Source organism: Bombus affinis, chromosome 9 (genome assembly GCF_024516045.1).
Source record: "Bombus affinis isolate iyBomAffi1 chromosome 9, iyBomAffi1.2, whole genome shotgun sequence".
Taxonomy (NCBI): Eukaryota; Metazoa; Arthropoda; class Insecta; order Hymenoptera; family Apidae; genus Bombus; species Bombus affinis.
This window is the reverse complement of record NC_066352.1, coordinates 11,690,753-11,713,388: the sequence shown is the minus strand read 5'-3', so window position 1 is coordinate 11,713,388 and position 22,636 is coordinate 11,690,753. Positions and strand designations below refer to the sequence as shown.

At 32.1% G+C, this 22,636-nt stretch overlaps 1 protein-coding gene across 7 annotated transcripts; it reads left to right on the top strand.

Annotated features, from left to right (window-relative positions):
• The first annotated feature begins 734 nt into the window (after positions 1 to 734).
• On the top strand, positions 735 to 22,622 carry LOC126920427 (reticulon-1-A). Of its 7 annotated transcripts, XM_050730768.1 has the most exons (7): positions 736 to 1,004; positions 1,152 to 1,928; positions 9,280 to 9,315; positions 17,313 to 17,520; positions 17,709 to 17,917; positions 18,307 to 18,412; positions 19,029 to 22,622. In XM_050730768.1, exons 2-7 carry the CDS (start codon positions 1,178 to 1,180, stop codon positions 19,078 to 19,080), a joined length of 1,362 nt encoding a protein of 453 aa, XP_050586725.1. In that variant the 5' UTR covers positions 736 to 1,004; positions 1,152 to 1,177; the 3' UTR covers positions 19,081 to 22,622. The 7 variants fall into 7 exon arrangements, with proteins under 7 accessions (XP_050586726.1, XP_050586725.1, XP_050586724.1 ...); XM_050730767.1 differs by having other exon boundaries at positions 736 to 1,928; XM_050730770.1 differs by lacking the exons at positions 736 to 1,004; positions 1,152 to 1,928 and adding an exon at positions 4,220 to 4,671.
• The last annotated feature ends 14 nt before the right edge of the window (positions 22,623 to 22,636 follow it).

Below are 22,636 nucleotides of genomic sequence, written 5' to 3'. Positions count from 1 at the left end.
TTTGAAACAATAAGATGACCTACCCTATTAAAGAATATGAAAAATAAAAAAAGGGACGTTATATATTAAAAGTAGATTTAAATCAAATGATTAAAAAGATAAACTTCTGAATAATTTTCGAGATCGAATCTGCGTACAGTTGAAAAAATTATAGAAAAGGAAATTGGACAGAGATTTTAAAAATATATTTCTTTGTTCTTTTTCGACAATCATTATGTTATAGTATATTTTGTTATTTCTTATTAATATTTTACAGATATGACATCTAGGATCATTATACGCGTCTATGTACTCTTCCAACGTGACTCATTATCCATTGTCCTAAACTGTGAGTCCCCTCCAGTCCCTTCTTTCTAACTATATGGTGGGGACAACTATCAATTCTCATTGGTAACGTCAGGAACGGACGGTACTTATCGGACCCCAGTCTCAATATTATCTTTTTAAGATTGTTATTACATAAAAGTTATCTTCTTAACATTTAATAAAAACAGACAATATGTAATGTATTTTGCATTAAAGAGCGCTACAGTTTTGCAATTTGTTATTAAGGTGCATTATTTTATATTTCTATTCCAAGAATCATTTAAAGGACCATAAATGAATGAAATACGTGATATGTATAAGCGAGTATAAAATTTTCAAAAATTTACATTCTCTGAGTTTATTAAAGTTGTCACCCAATATGTGTACATTCCTGATGCAGACAGGAATAGGTGGGGCGGAAACCCTCTTACTACGCACACCCCGTGAGATACTCCGCCGGAGAACATGCTTCAGAATCGAATTCACCCGTGGAAGAGTGAGCGTTAAAACAGTTTTTCATTTTCAATGTCTACTTGTTAATGTTTGAATAAATTATTGTGCATCGCTTAATAATAAGTAAAATAGTTATAACGAAATAAGAGCTGTTAAAGTCTTCGATTTTAAAAAATTCAAGGAACGTGAGATTGTAACAAGAAAGGTGATCAAAACGTAACGAAACGTCAACACTATCGTTGCAGGTAACAGTTTTTAAAGACTGTTCTAATTGTTAATAATTTTGAGAATTTTTAAGTTTAAAGAGAAAAATATCGCGAAGAGATATTACAAAGAAAATTAACAAAGAAATATCGGTAACGTCCTAAAGGAAAAGTTGAATTCTATGACAGGATAACACTCCTCGCGTGCAGCAAATATGGCCGAGTTGAAGGAGCAACCAATCAGGAGAGAGCACGATTCGATGGACGATTTTGAGCACCTCGAACACGTCCAGGATGGGCAATCAACCCACCTTGAAACTCATACCGAGAAAGTAGATAGAAGTGCGAAGGATAATTTAGATATGGATCAAGATATGATCAACTTTTCCTTGAATCAATCGTTAAATGAACCAGAAGATTCCAAAAAAGCGACGATGTTATTATTGGAGTCAGAAAAAGGGAAACCGGCTGAAGAAAGTAATTTTGAGGTTAGATCAAAGGAACCGGAATTCGACTTGTTATCAGGCAAAATAGAGGACCAATCGGACGTTATGAAAATCGAGCCGGTTACCAAACAGGCGGATGAGAAGAAGGCAGAAGACAGGCAAGAGATCGCAGAAAAGGAAGAAGTTAAGGAAACCAAAATTCCAGATCGCGAACCAGAAATTCCTCCCTCTACTGAGAAAAAATTGGATAATTCATGGAATGTTATTGAAAAATCTCCACCTGTTTCGGAGTTAATTTCGAAACCAGAGAGAAAAGCAGAAAGTGTAAGTGAGTATGTGGTTGAGCATGTAGAGAAAAAGGAACGGATCAGTGCACCAGAAACCGGGGAATCGGAATTTGAGTCCGAAATCGAAGCATCACCGGCAAAGAGTTTCAAATCGATCAAGCAGGAAGTAAGACGAGAACCAATAGAAGAAGTGGAAATTGCTCCAAAGGAGATTTTCAGTAGCATGGGAATCGGTGAGTACATTTACATTTTTAATAAATAATTAAATCGATAGTTTATAAAGGAAATAGTAATATAATTAGACTGATATTATGTGATATATATCGATATGAATAAAATAGTACATATATAAGTCATCTAATAAGGTTAAGTAAAAATTTGTTAGGTCTTATATATAGTCTTTTTTTTTATTTCGATCATATATTAAGATATTTTATATTACTAGGAAGAATATTTTATAGTCAATGTTCTTGAGATGACGACCTCCAAAGTCTCGAAAGCATGAACGATTAGTACGAAATGTTAATTAATTTAGCATCTTTGCACGAAGTGAACCATGCTTCCGCTTGGCTACAGCGTCATTGCGTTTGTGAGCTGTAATGATGTGATTAGTTATTCCAAGCACATCATACACCTCTTTAAGACATCTTTACTCTTTCATCAGCTTCATAAGAAATTAATCCGCAAGAAATATCTTAATCCGAATTTTTAATAATTAGTTTTTTTTTAATTATTAAATGTCTTCTCAGTTTAATAAAATGCTCGAGAAAATAAACAAATGTTTCATAACAATTCAATACTAAGAAATGATTACTCACAAAAGCATTGTAAAAATTCAGACAAGAAATCATGTATTGCGTCATTTTGTACAAGAGAGAATGTGTCAATCTTTTACGTGAAGTAGCCGTTATTAATACCTTTTATTGTGTACGATTACACCATTTACGGCAAACTTAGATAATTGGTATTTCGCTTATCATTTTAATGCGATACAAATCATATCGTGGTGTCCCGAGATAGTGGCGTCTTTATACCGTTACTTATGATATATGATGTACTTAGTATAACGGTAACCAAAGATTTCGCGGTTGAATTTCTATGTAGTTTGCATATTCATGGTTCTTCTTGCTATATTAACATCTTATTACGAATAACTTATTAGATTAACATTTTTCCTTTTTTTCGATTATAATCTCTCGTGCAATGCTTAAGTGCGTATTAAATAAATAATAGTGTAATAGATTCGCTATTAATAATATGTGCTATAGATTTGTTTCGAATAAAATGTCAACAGCCAAGTAACAAATTATCGATTCTTAAATATATTCGTATGTAGGTGTGTACCATTAAGGAGCTATGTAATGAGTAAGTGTATGATACTCGTTGAGTGACCGATTTTCAACTGCTTTCACTTAAACATTTCGAACAATAGCACTCTTCAAATAATATAATTTTTATCTGGACATTTAATTTTTATTTGAAAAATGAAACAATTCTAATGTCGCACTGAAAAGTCACTAGAAAAAGAGAGAATTAAACGTTTTATATTTTTAATGAAATAGTATGTTTCTATATCTTTTTATTTATACTAGTATTTGTATAGTATATTAGGTTACACCATGAAAAAAGAGATATGTACTCATTTTGCGTGTATGGTTTCTACGTTGGATCGAAGTAACCTGTATCTTCTCACCATATTGATCCGCAGCAGGGATACCTTACGACCTCTTTTGATTGAACCAATGGGAACAGCCAAGCCCATGGGAAAATAGTCTGTATAAAGATGCATTTTACAATTAAAATTTTGCATATAATAGGCGACATATTCAATATTAAACTGTTCAAATTTATATCGATAAAATTGTAGTACTAATTGAAAATCATTCTTTATGCGCCGTGCTCTTAACTGAAGCGGCTTTTTCGTTCTTCAAGAAGATATTTTTACACATGATTTCAGTACGAAAAATTTCAGGCGCCTGACTCATGAATTATTTCCGATCGCCGTACATTATTGTAGTATGTCATGTTTTTCTTGTCAACTGTTTCAGAATACTCGCCACAAAATAATATTTTAACACTATATCTAATCATAAACTAATAGTTACCAGAGATATTTTACAAATTCAAAATATAAGGATTACTGTAGTCAATAGGAACTATAAGTTCTTAGAAAGAAATTGTGAAATGTAAACAAATAATAATTCTTTATTTTTTACTTTCTTTCAAACACAAATTATCGATTTATTCATTTCTAAAAATTTCAAATTTTTATGCAACAATTTGTTTTAGTAGATACACCTGTTTCTACTCGAATGAATTGCCTATTTATATTTTGAATTCCGCGTCATCTAATGTTTTCCACTGAAACTCACTAGACCCCTTCGGTGTTGAAGGCGCCATCTCTTATCAACAAAAGTAACTAGTTATACTTCATCCCAACCATACCCGAAGCCTTATCGCCTCCCTATACACCTAGCAATGGCGCGTCGAGGTGGTGGGGATATCTGGAACTGTCCACGGGTCGATAATACTCGTCAGTCCTGTTCTCGCCTCAAAGCATAGTGTGTCGTTAGGGAATCGCAACATCAATATTACACGAACTATTATTTTTCCCCTGATAGATTTGTTTAAAATCATTTCGTGTATCAAAGGCATATAGAATAAGTCGGAACGAGTCATTCGAATGCGAACAAGCGAGTAGAGTCAGTGAAAAAAGAATAAAAGGGTAAAAGAAACGGGGAAAGTAAGGAGCTAGTAGCAGAAAGTGCGTCGTTGCGACTATCAGAGCGGGTTGTTGGGGTAGTGTTCGAATGCGAGTCGTCCTTGGTTCGACTGAGACACAAGGTTAGGGAATAATGAGAATGGAACCGGCATGCCCTATGTCTCCTGAGAAAGAGAAAGAAGATTCCGATGTGGTTTGCAAAGAATCATGCATCGCCAATGGCAATTCTTGCTTCTGGAATATTCTTCATCCATGTATGTTAATTTTTCCATTTTTTTCTCATTTGACGTCGACTAGGAGATATAAGAACATATTCAAAGTATAATATGAGTCAAGATATATAGCGAGATCATAAATTAAACCACCGAGAAGTGGTATAGATGATGAAGTGGTATGGCTGGCCTTATAGCCGCAGCTCATTTTAAGATCAAATATGTATTGCATTTCTAGGGTTTCGCACAATAAAAAATAGTGACATCTTATGATTAACGCTGTTTTATTTGAGAAAGAGCGATTGTAATGTGTAGTATAAATTTAATTTTGATATACTTTATAAAATGGATTGTTCCTGTAACTGTTTCTAGATACCGAACCCAGATCACTTTGACCTGGTGCTGTAATGTACTGCACATATCTTTTATTTTTATTGTTCTAATATAAACAATCGTGTCGTGCAGATATATATCACGTATTGCTTGAAAATGTTTTGAAAAAATAATTGCATACGTATAACAAAACTCATATAATGTATACTATGTGTTATTATGACGTGCTTCTGGAATGTCCAAAGGTTTAGAATTTTTTCGTACGAACCTCTCAGAATTTTTTTTGCCATTATCTTTCTTAATTTGCTTGTTTTGATAAAGAAATATGTTCATTTTAACCCCTAACAGATTATACGCTATAGCCTCGTTTCATCTTGGCTCATACTATAATATGAAACAGGTAGCTTAGTGGTTTGACGTCGAAAACGAGGTGCAATTTATCATCAGTAGGGCGCGTATTAGTTACAGTAGCTTTATGATGTAATTGATAAATTATTTTACGTCTACACTATGTAAAATGGACGTATATAACAGGGATAAAGAAAATATAAAATTGCGTTTATTTAATATTATTTAATATTCTGTTAAAGAATTATAATATAGTATAATATTATAGACATCGTTATGCAATGCGATTAAATACTTGTACATTAGATGAAGGAGATTTTTTACTGAAACTGTTAAGATATTGAAATTTCATTTATTGTTTTGAAGCAAGTATTAAAGTGATGTTTTTTTTTAAAATACAATATTATGTATGGTTATTAGAGATAAATATTAGAGAGATAATGGAGGTAATAAATTTTCAAGGCCACAATGCTTACCAATGGGTTATAGGGTTTCATGAGAAAACAATGCAAAAGCGATCCTAATGTTCTTTAAAGAGAACATGTATTGATACATTTATGATACATGGTTAAGGTTCTTTGTTCTTTTTATGAAAATATTGATTGCTGCAGAAATTACACCATCATTTATTAATAACCTGTTTTTCATTAGTGAAACACACATAAGTATTGTTTGATATTTATGCATAGATTGAAATATTTTTTTATCCTAAATTCACGTCGTGCTTTCCAACATAAATTCACGTTGTGCTTTCCAATATAAATATGTATTTAGTACGATCTAATTTATTACTATTTTCAATTGTTGCAATTTTCTCGAGATCTTAGAAACTTAATTAATTACAAAAATAACTTATAGAAATTATCATGCATTTATTTCTCAACAAATATTTGTTTCTTTCTTTGTACAAAAAAAAATCAGCACAATTTCTTTGTCTTCTATCTTATTACAATCTTTTTATTAAAAAATTCTTTTTTAACTCAACTTTAATCAGATAATGATTCTTTTGCTAATTGTATTTCTTTTAAGATAAATACTCAATAGAGGAATAAATAATAAAAAAGGACAAAGTCCTCTAATTTTAATACTGAGATAAAGCCGTATTTATCACAGGAAACTTGTTGTTTATCGTGTAAGCCATTCAGATATCACGTCGTATGCGTTATCAAATATAAAAACAAAGAGAAAGCGCGAAAAAGAGAAAAGTGAAAAACTAAATAATTATATAGCTCCGGGTGCATCGACTGTCTGACATGCGCAGTGGAAACGCGATTTGTAAGTGGGTTATTGATCGTCGACTATCAGTTTTTATAAATATATTGCACACTTTATATTGTAAATAGCAATTTTTGATAATAAAATATAAAAAAAGGACATCGATCGAATTTTTATTTTCATTCATATATGACATATACATATATAAAAAAGATATATATGAAATGATATATTTCTAAGAGATACTTAAGAGATATTATTAAGAGATATCTTTTAATTACTATTTTATAATTGACGGATGGGCACAGTTGCAATATAAAAAAATAATTGGAGATTTTCAAGTGTTCGATATCTTATCACAAAATTATTATGGAATCTTTTTACGTTATCATATGAATTGAAGTTTGCATATTTGATTAGCAATAATCGTCGTAGTTAGATGCAAAAATAGTATCGGCGCTCGGGAAGTATAATTGAATTGACATTGTGGAAATTAGGGATAATTCATGTTGCTTCAAAATTTAAGTAGCCATTGTGTTTGTACGTGTGTCTATCTTCAAGAGTCTATTCTTTAAAAAAGAAATCACTTTTCATCAGGTATGATCAATAAATATAACAGCTCAGCAATTATCCCTAATTACACGGAATCAATCCACGATCATGATTACATAAATTGAAAGCACGAGTTACATAAGATAAGCATATATATAACTCGAAATAACGTTACGTATATATAACACAAGATATTCCATGTCTTTAGAAATGTTTTTGATAACAGTTATGAGATTAAGGAATGGACATTTACTCTAACAAATCTGATTTATGTATTCGCTTATCGAAAATCGCGTTGATACGCGAAGAATTCGTTTGTTGGATCTCTAATTCGAAAAACAAATATGAATAGGCATAAAATAACTACTTTCTATTTTTATGTAAATTACAGTGAAATTAATAATAACAGCCTTGTTCATTTTTTTTCATAACGGTTTTGAAAGAGGACTTTTCATTAGAAATTCTCTCGTAACAAACTCTAAAATTCAGAGGGTCTGTTGACTTTTTCCTTGTGTTTTAAAATAAAATAGATTAACGATGAGTAATAAATACAAATAGTGAATGAAATAAACAGAATTAAAATAAATTAGTCTTAAATTATAGAGGAATAAAAAATTGTTCCTTCCTTTGTTATTTCTTTATCTTGTTTTCTGGATCTATGAGACTTGCGCTAGTGGTATACCGTTTTAATTTTTTATTACAAAGCTATAAAAGATAAGAAATAATTTATTTAGACAAATTCACTGTATCATTTACCAGGGATTAGATATTACATGTGCAAATTTTAAAACAAGTCATCTGGTCGAAGTACGTAGATATCGAGATAGAGTCGAGGTCAATGATTGCGCAACACTGTGTAGTGTGCTAATTACACTGACAATGAATGCTGCCAATCGATTAGGTGCTATTTAACTGCCACTCCTGAAATCTTTTGATATATTATTCTAAAAAATTATAGGAAAATTTTTATAACTAATTTTGATATTTTTATATATGTATATGTACTAATTTCTTTGAAGAAAAAATCCAATTTAATTTTTTCAGATGACAAATTAAAAATGTTGATAGATCTTTAAGAGAATAATTTACTAAATAATAATAATAATAATACGTATCTCCGTTATGCAACGAGCAATTGTGCGATCAATAATTCTTATTGTTACATTTGACTAACGGGATGGGTTAAATCACCGACTGTGAGAGAAAAAATTACATAGTAGTTAGGAAATCAACAAAGCATTAGGAAATTAAAATGAACGAGAGTTTGATTTTATGCTAATGATACCGACAATGAGTGAACACGTACAACTGTTCTTGAATGAGTCTAGATTGAATACCACCATGCGGTTTTGCGGCTTTTATGTTGCATATTGGATAACGATGTAAATATTTTTACTTATCATTGATATAAAATACGCGTATTTATCGAATTTCTTTTTTTATAACATTTTTCATTAAATTGATGAGAATTATTAAACTCTCCATTGATATCGTTTCGTTGTACAATAGAGGATAACTGTTTGAATTAGGCTGATTAATCTTTTTAGAATAGAATTGTTCATAAGCTTTGGACAATATTTTTTATTTATTATATACAATAGAAACACGCCTTTCTACCGATATTTCTGTAAGGAAGACATAGTTCACTAAAATATAAGACCAGTTTTACAACATACAAATACACTCACCATTTAACTAATTAATAAGTTTAAAAAGATTAATTTTGGAGTAACCTATTTTAGTTTATATTCTATTTTTTACGTGATAAATACTATTAACGGTGTTTATCATGTAAGATAGAGAAGATAAATTGAAATTATATACCTACTGTAACATTAAGTAACTTAACTCAGAAAATGTAGCTCAAATCGCAGTCACCTACAACCCACGATACCAATTTATGTCGAAATCTAATAGAATCACTTTTAGAAAATACTATTACTGATAAGACTGATTTCGTAGTATTGTCATTACCACCTAATGATAAAATCCGCAATCACTTAGCTGCCAACCCAATATTATAGCGATAAAGTGTTCATTATAAAGAAATGTCATCGCTACCTTTATTATTATTATACAGCATTGAGAATATTTTTTTTATTGTTGTTGTCATTCGTCCATTTCTCACAGATCATCATAAAGTAATTATATAGAACTATAACGATCACGTAAACTAACATAATTCGATTCTGTTCTTTACAGACGCATGGTTTAATCCTGATAGACTGAATCCAAAAGGTAAGACGCCAAATTCGATGTCGATGTCCATTCGTTCGCTTCTATGTGTTGAGTAGTATATTTATGTAATCGTTATATATTTTGTCAAATTTTTTCCTTTTTTTTAAATATGTACTTGTGTTTTATGCTTCTAATACATATATAGAGTAGACGTAAGACAAAAAAAAGGGGAGGGGGCGAGAGAGAACGCTATCTGTGATTTATTTATTGTATATAAGATGACCCATTTGGAGCTTATAGAAGTATTTCTATAAATAAGTATAATAAATATAAAATACAGCTTTAATGAAAAAAAGGTATCGTTTTCGTGTCGATTATATCCAGTTCAATTTTTGATGTAATGAAACTGGACAATTGATAAATGTTTCGATAGAAAGCATCTTTAGCAAAAATGATATCCTACTTTTTGTATTCTTTAATCCCGCTGTATCTTTTGGTGTCATTTTCGATTTTGATAATGAAGCCGACCAGTCCAATGCCTTTTTATCGTCAAGAATGTCCCTGTTTTGTGCTCTTATTTGCTGAAACAAGAGTGACATTGAAATGAGAAATATACCTACAAATTCAAAGACCGTAGTAGGATTAAGATAACTTTTATACAGAGAAATTATCCGAAATTTGATGTAAAGCCACGTTGAGACAAGTTCATTGTTAAGTGAATTATAATTACTATAATTCATACACTTTTAAGGCAAAGATTTTATTTGTCATCGAATTTGCTAAAATACGAAAGATCGCAGAATTTTCAATGGTAAATCGAACAATAAACAGCTTGCAACAATTACTTATATCTATGTATACTATATGAACGAAAGACCTTTGTACTGGCTGTATAATTCCCTCTACGAGATTGCATATTTTTTATCTAAACACTTTAGCATCGTGTTTTCTTTCTTATATGTATTATTCCGTACGTGTAATTCGTTGTTGACCAATAATTTAACACTATAACTCCAATATATTCCACGGAAACAAGAATACAAGAGAATTGTACCATATAAATCATTTTCATCAGACAATGAAAATGCAGACGCAGCAAGACTCTCGGAAATCGTTATTTCATGGGTAAAGTTGTACATTCACTACGTCATTCATGTCGCCAACTTGTGAAACGTTATTTTCGTTGCAAAGTCTGATGATAAGTATTCAAAGTACAAGGAGAGTTATCAAGACACCACTTTGGTCGTACAATAGCTTACTTTTATCGAACTTCCTTCTAAAGACATTAACGATTCTTGTTTCTTTGTACTCCAATATATCTCTATGAGCAACTTTAAATATAATATACTATCATTCGAAAGCTTGGGGTCATTATATGACCTTTGTATCTAATCTCTGTTTTGATAAAAATGACGGACGGAATTTCACGCATTCGCAAAATTTGTTATTAAATCTCTCTTGAATTAATAAGAAATTAATTAACCTCGACAAATCTTTGAAAATCTATACATAAATATGACTTCTCATTGGAATGTATTGTTCGTAATAGTTCGACTGCGGATGTTTATACAAATTTACATTTCTCATGAATGTATAAACATTTACCAATTAAATATATAAACAGACTAAAGAAAAAGTACTGAAAGAAATATTTTAACGAATCATCAACTATTACTACTTTTTACTATACTATATTTAATAATAGGTAACATATCTTTGCTTCAAGATATTAGCACAAAATGGCACGTGATTATTGACATAGTTCTTGTTGTAATTTCAGAAAAATCGACTCCATCAGTGGCCCTATAGATATACGAGGATAGTACTTAGAATCTGGTTCCTTTGTTCCCTCGAGTGTCAGTGGTATTGATTTTCCCTTTGAAGACTACACAGGCAAGAGCAATCTATGTATGTGTGTATGGGTCAAGTACCTCGTGAAGAGTACATACCAAAGAAGTCTGAGTTGTGACTATTGTTGGATGCTTGCATTTAGGATGATATTGGAACGATATTAATCCTCTGAGGTTCGATGACCTGGCTATGAATTTTTGTAGACTCCTCTGACGTCAATCGTTTGTGTGTTTCGTCATGATAATTCAATCTAGCACGTAGAGTGTCGATTGCAATCTAGTAATTGCACAATATGTTGCTCTGACAGTTTGGATCCGCTTCTCGAATCTTGAGTTCTATGTTGCGATCAGCTAACTTCCTTAACGACTGTGGATAAAGCTACTAGCAACAGTTGATTGTGTTACTATTGTGTCTTGATTTGCGACTTGGAAAATTTTGCGTTGGATAACTCGCGTGAGAAATAGAGGATCTTGCCAATTATCTATCGCGTCATTCACAAATGTTACTTGACAATGTTAGGTCTAGGTGATCTGAGTAGACTAGATAGACCCGATGAATATTGTCCCAAAATTTTCTATATTAATTCTCGACACTTTGTTAATTTTCGTTAAATTTCAGTTTTTCTTTTTCAATCCTCAATTGAAAATGTACAAAATAATTTAGAGATTATTCACATAGCTCTATAATATGTATTATACCTATCTATTATAATATGTATTATACAGGCTGTTTCTCTACAAACTGCGAGGACTTAATCTATAGGAAAAAATAAGGTAAAAAGTGTTATATAAAGTTTGTCAATAAATATTTTGTTACAGAGTTATAAACAAATATCGTATGCATGAAACCGGTAACAACACATTTTCTATTATAGCAAACAGAATATCAACTGTGTTTATCTGATTTGCGTAGTTACCTGCTTTTTATGATGCTCTAATATCCTTGCTTATTCTAATATTTTTACTAGCCGTTAGTACTGAACTATTAAATACAGTAAAGGTAGTCATTTTTTATTATTATTATATTCTACAACTATTTTAACAACACGGAATTGTTACTGCACAATAAAAAAATACGTAATTACGCTGACAAAATAATACGATTGACTTTTCTGTGCTGGAATAGAAAATACGTTGTTACCTGTTTCATGCATACGATATTTGTTTATAACTCTGTAACAAAGTGTTTACTCACAAACTTTATATAACATCCTTTTCTTAGTTTTGCCTATAGGTTAAGCTGTCGCATTTTATCGGGAAAAAAAGTGGGACATCCTGTATGTTACGGTATGTTTAGTATATAAAAAAAAGTACTCGTTCAGGAAGTTTCCTCAAATGAAAACAATCAAACATCGAGCATTCAAAAACATATGTCTAAACGTACAACCAATGTATCACTTCTAATCTATTCGGAACAAAACAACACCCTTTTCAATCACCAACCAAGACATTGTTCATCGTATTTCCAATTCAGGTCTGGGTCAAGCAACTGATATTGTCTCGTATCTCCTCAGATATCCCCCTAGTTCAACATATTCACCCTATACACGCAAGATCCGTGTTTCAGTCTCTTTGTAAACCATTTAAACGAGCCCTTTACATTTTTACAAAAGAATCTTGTCCCTTTTGTTCCCGTTCATTGAAATTTCGATGCAGTCGGACAGATTCGTGTCGCGGTTAGAATCCAAAAAAGCCGGAGACGATTGGCGGCCGTAGCCGGGTTTAAATATAGTATCCGGCCGGGTTTGAGGCTGTTGGTGTTCTGCCAGAAATCTCGAAGGGAACTCTTGCTTTTCGCTCGGCGAGCCCGCAGTCTATCTCTACCGCGGAGTGTGTGCCGCGTTTCTACGTTGATTTTCCTAGGAAGGTTTTCTTCATCGCCGTGTACGATCCGTTTATCCTCTCGCCGCCGGTGTCTTCTCTCTTCGAGGTGTCCCTCGAGCTCTAGAGGAGGGAGGAAGAAGCGGAGACAAGGGAGGGAAACATGGCAATCACGAGGGAGGAACGTGAGTAAGAGTGTCACAAAGGGTTGTTTGAATCTGAATTGATAGAGATGCAGGTATATACAGCGAGGAGGTTGATAGGTTGCCAGTTTGAGAAAGAAACTGCGCAGACGTGGTTACATCAGAGATCCGGGGTGGGGTTTTTTTGGAAATGTTAATGATTTTTGCGATCCACTGAAAACAGGACTGAAATCTTAGGGTTCAACTATGACAAATCGAAATTTCGAAGAATTTGAGGAATAGGAGGTAGTAATTGTTTGGTTGATTAGATATTGATTGATTGATTGATTTGCAATCAGAAAACTAGGAATTTTATTGTTTGAAGTCGATCGAAAGCGAAAGCTTTTGATAATACCGGTAATCGGAGTTCCTCGGATCAAACTAGAAATTCAGCAAAGATTTCAGGACCACGAATTTTTCGATTGTTTAAGGATTGAATTGGTACTAATTGTAAGAGTTAGACTTCTAGTGAAGGATTAAATTATTTAAAAGCTGAATCAAATAGTCTGGAGAGAATATCTGAATTAGATTATTGAATGGAACGAACCTTTCAAAGGGCTACTATAATTGATATATTTATTTGAAGATATTTCGACGAAATATTGGAGAAAGAACGGCGTAGCTGTTATGAGAACCTTTTGTTAATAATTCTTTTTGAGTACTTTTAAAGAACAGAGCATTGCACTGTTTGCTTTGAAACACTGTTACTTTTAGCGCTTGGACGCGATCCAAAGCAGCCAAAAGAATCGAATTCTTTGTCAAATCCCATCGAGAAAATCGATACCGTCTCGTGAAACTTATCCTGCCTGAAGCCACTGTCGCATTGCGACAGTTCCGCTGGAAGATGAATACGAAACCGTTTAAAAAATATCTCAAATCGTTTCACGATACTCTGGATAATATTCTTCTTCGCGTATCAAAATCTTAAGAATAGGAAATAGGAAAAAACTGAGATTCTCATTTTTCTAACGTCAGTCAATAATACAGCAGAAAATGACTTCATTTTCTTGCGAGAGTGAAACTCACAAATCATCACATATTATAGTAAAAAATATTTTCTTCCTACTTTAATAAAATTTTACGTCAGAAATACTTTCCTGTATTGACGAGTTTTATATGTAATTTAAGAAACCTTCGCGTGTACAACACGAATATGATAGCAGGAAAAGAGAGATGGTAATTCTGAGTCAGGTATATGGTGTATAATTTCCTATGGGGGGAAAGAAGCAAATGAAGGGTGAATTCGTGGAGGGTAAAATATCCGTTGGAAGGTATATTTCTGGGGATAGTAAGGGACGTCGAGGCAACGGCCGACACTGCGACGCCGGGCATCGCACTACCAGAGACATCTTATTGATTTTCTACCGCCAAACCGCGCCCGACCGTTCCCCTCTTTTCCTTCGATACGTGATACTTATGCACGACGTATCTCTATCTTTCTCGCTCTATTAAATTCTGTCCACGTCTGGATTTGTCCCAACTCCGACTCTGATTGAACCTCTTTAAGAGTTCGATGCGTCTGAATCACGCAAACAATTACATGAATGTTAATATCTTATTGTTGCAGCCTCTAGAATCGGTCGTACAGGAACTGTTCGATAAAGAACATGAAGAGGATATTCGAAGATTTTCTATAGTTTGATATTTTTAATATGTGCGCCCGAGAATCAATTAGGGCAAAATATGTACTATTAGTGGAAATGAAAAAGACACAGACTACGTTTTAAATTATATTCGAAATATTTAATAGATGTTTCAGTATGAAAGGGGATTAATTTAGAGAATTACATTTCAAAATATGCGTTTGCCTATATTTTTAACACTTTTTTAATAATAATATCTAGAATTTCTATATGAATATTTTACAATTTTAAAGAATATTGCCCTTTAAGTATTCAATACATATTTTAGTATGGGAGAGGATTATTCTAGAGAATTAAATTCACAGAGAATTCAAATTTTCACAGTTCTTTACAATTTTGAAAAATATTGTCCCTCGAATATCATCGTTGTAAACATTTCCTAAGTATTTTAGCATACCTATCCTGCTAAATGTCGAATAGAAACTGATGCCAATTGACTAAAGCAGCAGCTTGATTATAATGCAGTAAACGATCAGAATATAATATTCAATTCTGCTCATGCTCAGTTACACGACGGGCTGAGCTTGCACGCATATTTCCACGGCGTATTATATCATATAGATTTCCATACAGAGTCTTCTGGTTGACATATTACACATCCGTTATAGTTCCTTTACAACCGGTCGCCGTGGAGGCATCAAATTTACAAAAGAAACGATAAAATACCATGATATTCGCTTATTTTCGCATTCTTCTGCATATCTATTGCGACTAATCACTCTTGATATTGTTGATCTTTAAAAATTCTATGACAGCAAAGACACTTTTAAAAGCTTTCGAATGCTTTAAAAGTACAAGATTAAATCTTCAAATTGCTGGTGAATTTTAGATTGAAGAGGATTGGATTTTCAACGAAATAGAACTTGTTCGATCAGGAATTGGAACAGATGACATAAATTCATTTGGCAGAATTACACGACGTTGAAGAGGCCTTGGAAATGGTTTAATAGACCGTCCTTTTTGGATTAGAGACAAAGCCGATGGCAAAATTCAAGAATTCACTAGGTCTCTATTATTAGGGTACCTTCAAGGCTGTTGACAATCGGTTCTTGTCATTAATCATGATTCCTCGTATGTTTAATTATTTCATTATTCATCGTTTGTCTAAAATGTGTTAACTCTAGAAAATTGTAAATCTATAATGTACGTTAAGTTTTATTGTTAATGCAATCAGAAGCGCAAATAGATACAAAATATGTATATTAGGACTCAAGGAAGACGGTAAGAGGAAAGCAATGTAAGATACTTCTCATGATCGCAAAGCATGATACCAAAATAGTACCATTGAGTACTCTATTGAGAGCTTCATAACACGAAAACTGATCCATATCCTGACTTACAGTCGAATGAAAATTAAACGCATTTATAAAAATAACTTTTGTGACAGTTTCACAACTTAGTGATTTAATTAAACACAGTTCTATAATTCTAGATACAGCTCGAGCAATTGCGTAATATAATGAAAGTACCACTACAAAAAAATTTATTTATAAAGCTATCAGATTAAATATAAATGTCATTAAAATAACACCAAGATAAAAAGAATGAAATATCAGAGCGATCCGTTTAAGGAAAAGATCTAGCAAATGATAACAAAAATATTCTCACGATTTTTAAGGAAGTTTGATAATGTCAAAATAGTTTATTAAAGCAAGGTAAAAGTTACAGCCATTACTCGTACATCAATCGTGATTAATGAAGTACTCTTCTAACGATTTACATTTCCTTGCCCACCTTCCACTTCAGTGACTATTTTATTTACGATTACTCTATCGGTTCCCTTTCCTCGTTTTCCTCCCATTCTAACTCGCTAGTATCTGTTTCCCTCTCCTACTCTTCATGCACACGTATCTTTGTAACATCACGAGGCATATAGAGAGCTCCATGTGTAAACGAAGCCGCGGAGAGAGGTGGCAGTTCTTGCTCAGCTTTCCTCGCTTTCGACTTCTTTTATACCATATCCTCTGCTCGTTCGGCGAAAATGGTACGAAAAAATAATTTAAGAACAGCCATTGAGGAGCTTCCCGACAGAGGTACCGGTGAGTCTTTGTCTTTTCTCTAGGAAAAAATCGATCTTCGACAGGATTTGTTAACATATGGTTCAGGAGCACGTGTTCGTACGAAAATATTGAGATGGACGGATTTTACTTGATCTGTATTGAATGTAAGCTTGAGAATTTTAATAAGTGGTGTAATATTAATAATGTTTCTGTTATGATTTTGATCAGTTTTGGATAATACCTATATTGAACTTGTCTCAACATTCGAAGATTTTATGTAGAAAAAAAAACGTGAATTTGTGATTTTAAGAAAATGGTCAACCTGTATATGTTATATGAAAATGGTCTCCGTGTATATGTTACTGTATGTGTAGTTCTGTATACTATTCTTATTGCATATTTCCTGGATATCAAAACATGATGTTTTTTTTTATTATTACGTATATTTGTGAATTAATAGGAATGTGAAAGCACTGGGTATTGCAATAGATTACATAATGAAAGTATAATAATTGCGAATTTGAAGATTCTAATAACGGTGTATTTTTTGTTTCGTTTTAGTGGCAGCTTTAATTTATTGGCGCGATCCAAAGAAATCAGGCCCCGTGTTCGGGTGCATACTCGGCGTGCTCCTCTCGCTGGCCTACTTCAGCTTGATAAGTGTTCTTGCTTATTTGTCACTTCTTATCCTCACAGGCACCGTTGCCTTTAGGATTCACAACACCGTTCTTCAAGCTATTCAGAAAACTTCCGATGGGCATCCTTTCCAGTAAGTATCCTGGTTTCATAGATAAAAGTCGATAAAAATGAAATTTCTTACCCTAAAGAAAGAATTTTTCATTTGCCTTAAAACGCCAGAAATATGAAACTTTTTGAAGATTAAGCAATTTCAGAAAAATTTGTGAAAAAGATTAAAATCTAAGCAATAACATATTGACAAGTTACTTATAATTTTAGGAACATTTTGGAAATGGATTTAACATTGCCCGCGGAGAAGGTGCACGAAGTGGCAGACGTGGCTGTTGCACACTTAAACGCAGCGGTCAGTGAACTTCGTAGGCTCTTCCTTGTCGAGGATTTCGTCGACTCTTTAAAATTTGGTGTCCTTCTTTGGTGTCTCACCTACGTCGGTTCTTGGTTCAATGGCATGACTCTAGTCATAATTGGTAAATTTTGTAAATTTCTTAAATGTTCCGTTTTATGTTTTAATACAAGTCATACTAAGTATATGATTTATCAAATGTTATGAAAATATGTTCAATCAAGACATTCTTAGTTTTCCTCTGTCTCTACAGTCAGGAAATAGTTGTACGTATACTTATCTAGAAATATTAATAGAACTGACGTCTTAACGAAATATTCAGCGTCAAGAGACTAAATTTGCGGTTTAACGGCATGTCCGCACCCTCACTGAAATTTATAATGAGGTCATTGTTCTCGTTGAGCAATGTTAGAGCCCTCTTAATATTATCTAGACTATGTGATTGTTCGATATAAGCATAAATTTTGAAAAATCTAGCGCATTCTATAACCAATTCAATTGATCTTTTCTTAGGAGTGGTTGCCTTATTCACACTGCCGAAGGTCTATGAGACAAATAAGGCACAAATTGACCAGAATCTTGCACTGGTACAAAGCAAAATTAACGATCTCACTACTAAGTAAGTTACAATTCATCAAATAATCTTCAGTATTTCACGCGTTTTAAAATAAAAAAAAACAGACTTTTTTTTTCTCAGATAATTCCGTATTATCCCGTATTATCTGATTTCAACACTGGATAAAATAATTTAATTACAACAATATTTTCTTAGAAGTATTTTCCTATAATTGTAAATAAAGTAAAATATCGCCTGATCATGTATTAAATTGCGAATAGATTATATTTTGAAAGTAGCATATGTTCCCCCTGTAATCAGGCATTTGTTGCATAAAATATTAACGTTGCTTCGTGACAAATATAGAGTGAAAATGCCACTAATGGTCCCCCCGACTACTAACTGGCACTTATCGTTTTGATAGTAGATGTCCATCACGGTGCAGGACTCATTAAAATGATATTTTGAACTGGTTCTTTGTGTAAAGGGAAATGGGAATAGTTCTGTTCTCTTACGTACTATACATTTACATATATAATTTGTATAAATATATTCATATTGCTAAATTAGAAGATGCATATCAATTTTCATTTAAAAAATAAAATAAAAAATGGTATTTTTCATACAAATATAAATTCAAATTTTTGTAAAAACATCTATATTTCAATTGTCGTTTCAGAGTGAAAGCTGCGATACCGTTTGGCAAGAAAGAGCCAAAGAAGGAAGAATAAATGTGAGAATATATCATCACGCGGGGGCAAAAGAAGCTTAAGCGAATTTGTCGGACAATTGCGGAATCCATGCAAGAACGAAATACAGAGTGGTCACGTAAGAGAACCGAAACGATAATGCAGAAGAACAAAATGAAATTAAAAAAGAAAATAGAGAACAAAACATATGAAGATCGAACGAAGAATGGTGAAAGGGAAATATTTAGCAAAATTTGCAGAGTACTCGAAGAAACTAAACAACGGAGAAAAGATGAAATGTAACAACAGCGTCAAAAAGAAGAGCACAATGAAGACATAAATATATACATATATATATATATAATACATATATATTATATTATATATATATATATATATATATATTATAAATAATATACCACGAAAACGAAAGATACAGAAAAATCAAGTTCTTAGCATTGTAAGATTTAAAGTAACTGGATAATTTTTTTAAATTCTGAAATTCCTATGTATGAAAAAATAAAAAATCGTAAAAGAGTAGCTACAATAGAGCATGGCTTGCAAAGAAATTGTAATGGAAGATTATTGAAAATATATGTATATGTAAAAAAAAGAAGAAGAAAAAATAAAATTAGGATGGGTATTTCCTAAAATGAATGGGTATTTCCAGAAGAACAAAGAGTTGGAAATGTGAAAAATCGCAATGAAGGAAACACTGCTTTGGAAAAAAGAACAGCGAGAAAAGATTACAAGGTAATAAGGAAAAGAATGCCTTTTCTCAATGTTTTGGGGATCGGCAGCTGGATTTCAATGTCCGACGATGTCGTAATGCGAGTTTTCCTTTTCTCGATCTATACAAGCTGTCCCTGTTAATCGAAATAAATGGAAAGAAGTAACATTTAGCGATTATGTTAATTTGTTGCAACGCGAGAGGCGAATAGAGCCCTTTGGTGTACTCTATGCAAAAACCATGAACGGTGCAATGCGTGTGTCTCTTAGGGGGTTCCCGGTTTTTCTTCCTTTTTTTTGTTTTTTTCCTCGCACTCTCCCACATCAGTCCAAACTGATCTTTCTTCTTTAAATAGAATGATATGCGGTCCCATTGAGATCAATCATGATTAATCATTTAGTTCTTAGAAAAAATTTTTTTAATTTCATAATAGAAGTTATTCAGAGATATCTTTGGCACAAAGATGGCGAGAGGGGTGTTTTCCTTTTTCTTCTTTTAGCCATTAGCGTTTGAAATTTGTACTTTTCACCTTTTTTCTTTTTCTGATTGCATATTCGTCAAGATGGCTGAAATTGATAGTTTGTTTTGTAATAAAATATTGGTCTGTCTCTCATTTTTAGTAGTCTTACAATAAATTCAAACGAATACTGTTTACAAACTTGAATTTTATAATAAGAACTTTATGTAATGCTGTTTTATTCTTTAACATCACATAATAAATGCACGCATTGGAACGTACGATACTAATATTACACGAATATATTCAAATGTTAAGAATGAAATAATATAGGTGTCTTAAAGATATATGGAAAATCTTTTTGTTTTCAATAAATTTTGTTTATCTTCAACGATCTAGATAATTTCGTTATGAGAAACTGATCTAAAATCCATTTTAATATTTATTTTAAACAAAGCCTTCTACGATTTCTACTATTTTTTTCAGTATGCGACTTTAAATCAGTTTCCTGGATTTTTATTTGTAACATAATATTCGTACTTGCTTTTAGAAGCATGTAAATATACATTCTACTTTTCTGTTTTTAATTTTGTTTCTTTAATAAAACATATTGGCGACTATTCCCGTTTTCAGCTCAACCGGTATTTTCAAAAATGATTTATTTATGTTGTTTATAATATGTTCTTTAAGCTGCGTATAAAACACGTTACAACTTATATCTTACAATATATACGTATATTTACAAATACATTGCATCAGTATAAGTTAATACATCAAGAAATAAGGTTTATATAATTGTAAATACAGATCTTGAAATTTTATCAATTGTTTTAGCAAAAGCCTCTCGCTCTTTTTGCTACTGTTAAATGTTTCGATTAAAAAATAAACGAAGGAAAGGATAATTGTTAATAGTAACAGTCAAATATGACCCTGAGAAAATAATTTAAAAACTTCTACTTTATATATAATTAATTGCCTTTAAAAAGTCATTTTTTTATACAGGGGAAGAATGCGTTACATATGTATGAGTGGATGTAAAAAAGAGGGACAAATAGACTGAGATAATAAAGAAAGATAAATTAGAAAGTTATTCGTTGTTGATGGTGTTACGAATGTTGCATATCTTGATTTAGTTTCTTAAATGACACTATAAATAATGTATGGGTACTATTTAATTAAAAATCTATTGATTTTTAATATATATAAGATTTCGAGTTTCTATGAAGTTTACATGTAAAAATTTACCAGTTCTTTTCAATTACGTTGTACGAAGGATCAATTATAATTTGTATTATATTTGAAAATTTATTCTTTAAAAAATAAAACTTTTATTACTTTTATTACTTTACCACGAGCTGTTAAGAAAACAGTTTGTTTTAGTAAATTATATTGTTAATTGGTAATTAATTTGCCTTTATATAACAGTATACACTATCGTTTTATAATCAATAGTTTCATGGTTTTCAATTAATGGCCAATTGAAAATTTTTGTTGCTATAATATTCTATTTTATCAACACAGATAACACTTAATATGCGTCTTTTTCGATCATGATCTTTCAATTATTTTTACAATACTGATAAACAATCAGTTTTTTCAATGAGGTTATTTTTGTATTTGATGATTGAATACTGTTAAAATCATTGCAATATTATTGCAATAGCAAGACATTATAAAAGGTGACTCTTTTTACAGTAATATGATTTTAACCAAGAGACAATTAAAGAGACAATTTAAAAAGCGATTTTTTTAGTAATCGTTAGTGGGTCCGCATATCACTCGATTTCTGTGTCATCGCTCATTAATAATTCTTGAAAAACACACACATGTGAGAATGATGAACGAGCGCGTGTGTATGTGAGTATGTGAGATTTAAAGAAGTAGCGCCGTCTGTTTTTTCTTCGGCGTTTTCGAAGATTTCTTTCTTCGAGCAATACAATTATCGCTATCACATTATTAAGTGTAATTATATAGTTAAACATTACGATTGAAAATTGTTGGCTGAATTGCGAATTTTTATTATAATATCGTTCCAAGGAAATCGACGCTGGTACCTGGAAATTTCATCCAAATTTTTTTCATCGTGTAGCATCGTTGATCGATGTATCGTGAAGCATTAAAGGTTCATTCGCATGATTCCTTACGATGATACGATTTGACAGAGTCTCGATGAAATTCGATAATGGGTACCACCGTTAATCTTTACTTCAAAATATAACGTCCGCAAATGAGACGACTACGATGGGAAAGAAATGCGAGAAAAATAGACAGAGACGGAAGAAGAATCTTTATCAGAATGCAAATTGTAATACGCGTATCGCTTATTGACGTTTTCATTATCGCATCTGCATCCGCACGATTAATTTATAAATAAATTATATTAAATAAGACACTGAATTACGCGATTTGCT

Excerpts from the sequence above, each read along its gene's own strand:
- LOC126920427 (XM_050730768.1), top strand. The coding sequence starts at position 1,178 with ATGGCCGAGTTGAAGGAGCAACCAATCAGGAGAGAGCACGATTCGATG. Across the intron at positions 1,929-9,279 it reads TTTCAGTAGCATGGGAATCG|ACGCATGGTTTAATCCTGAT; the intron begins GTGAGTACATTT and ends TGTTCTTTACAG. Across the intron at positions 17,521-17,708 it reads TCCGATGGGCATCCTTTCCA|GAACATTTTGGAAATGGATT; the intron begins GTAAGTATCCTG and ends TTATAATTTTAG.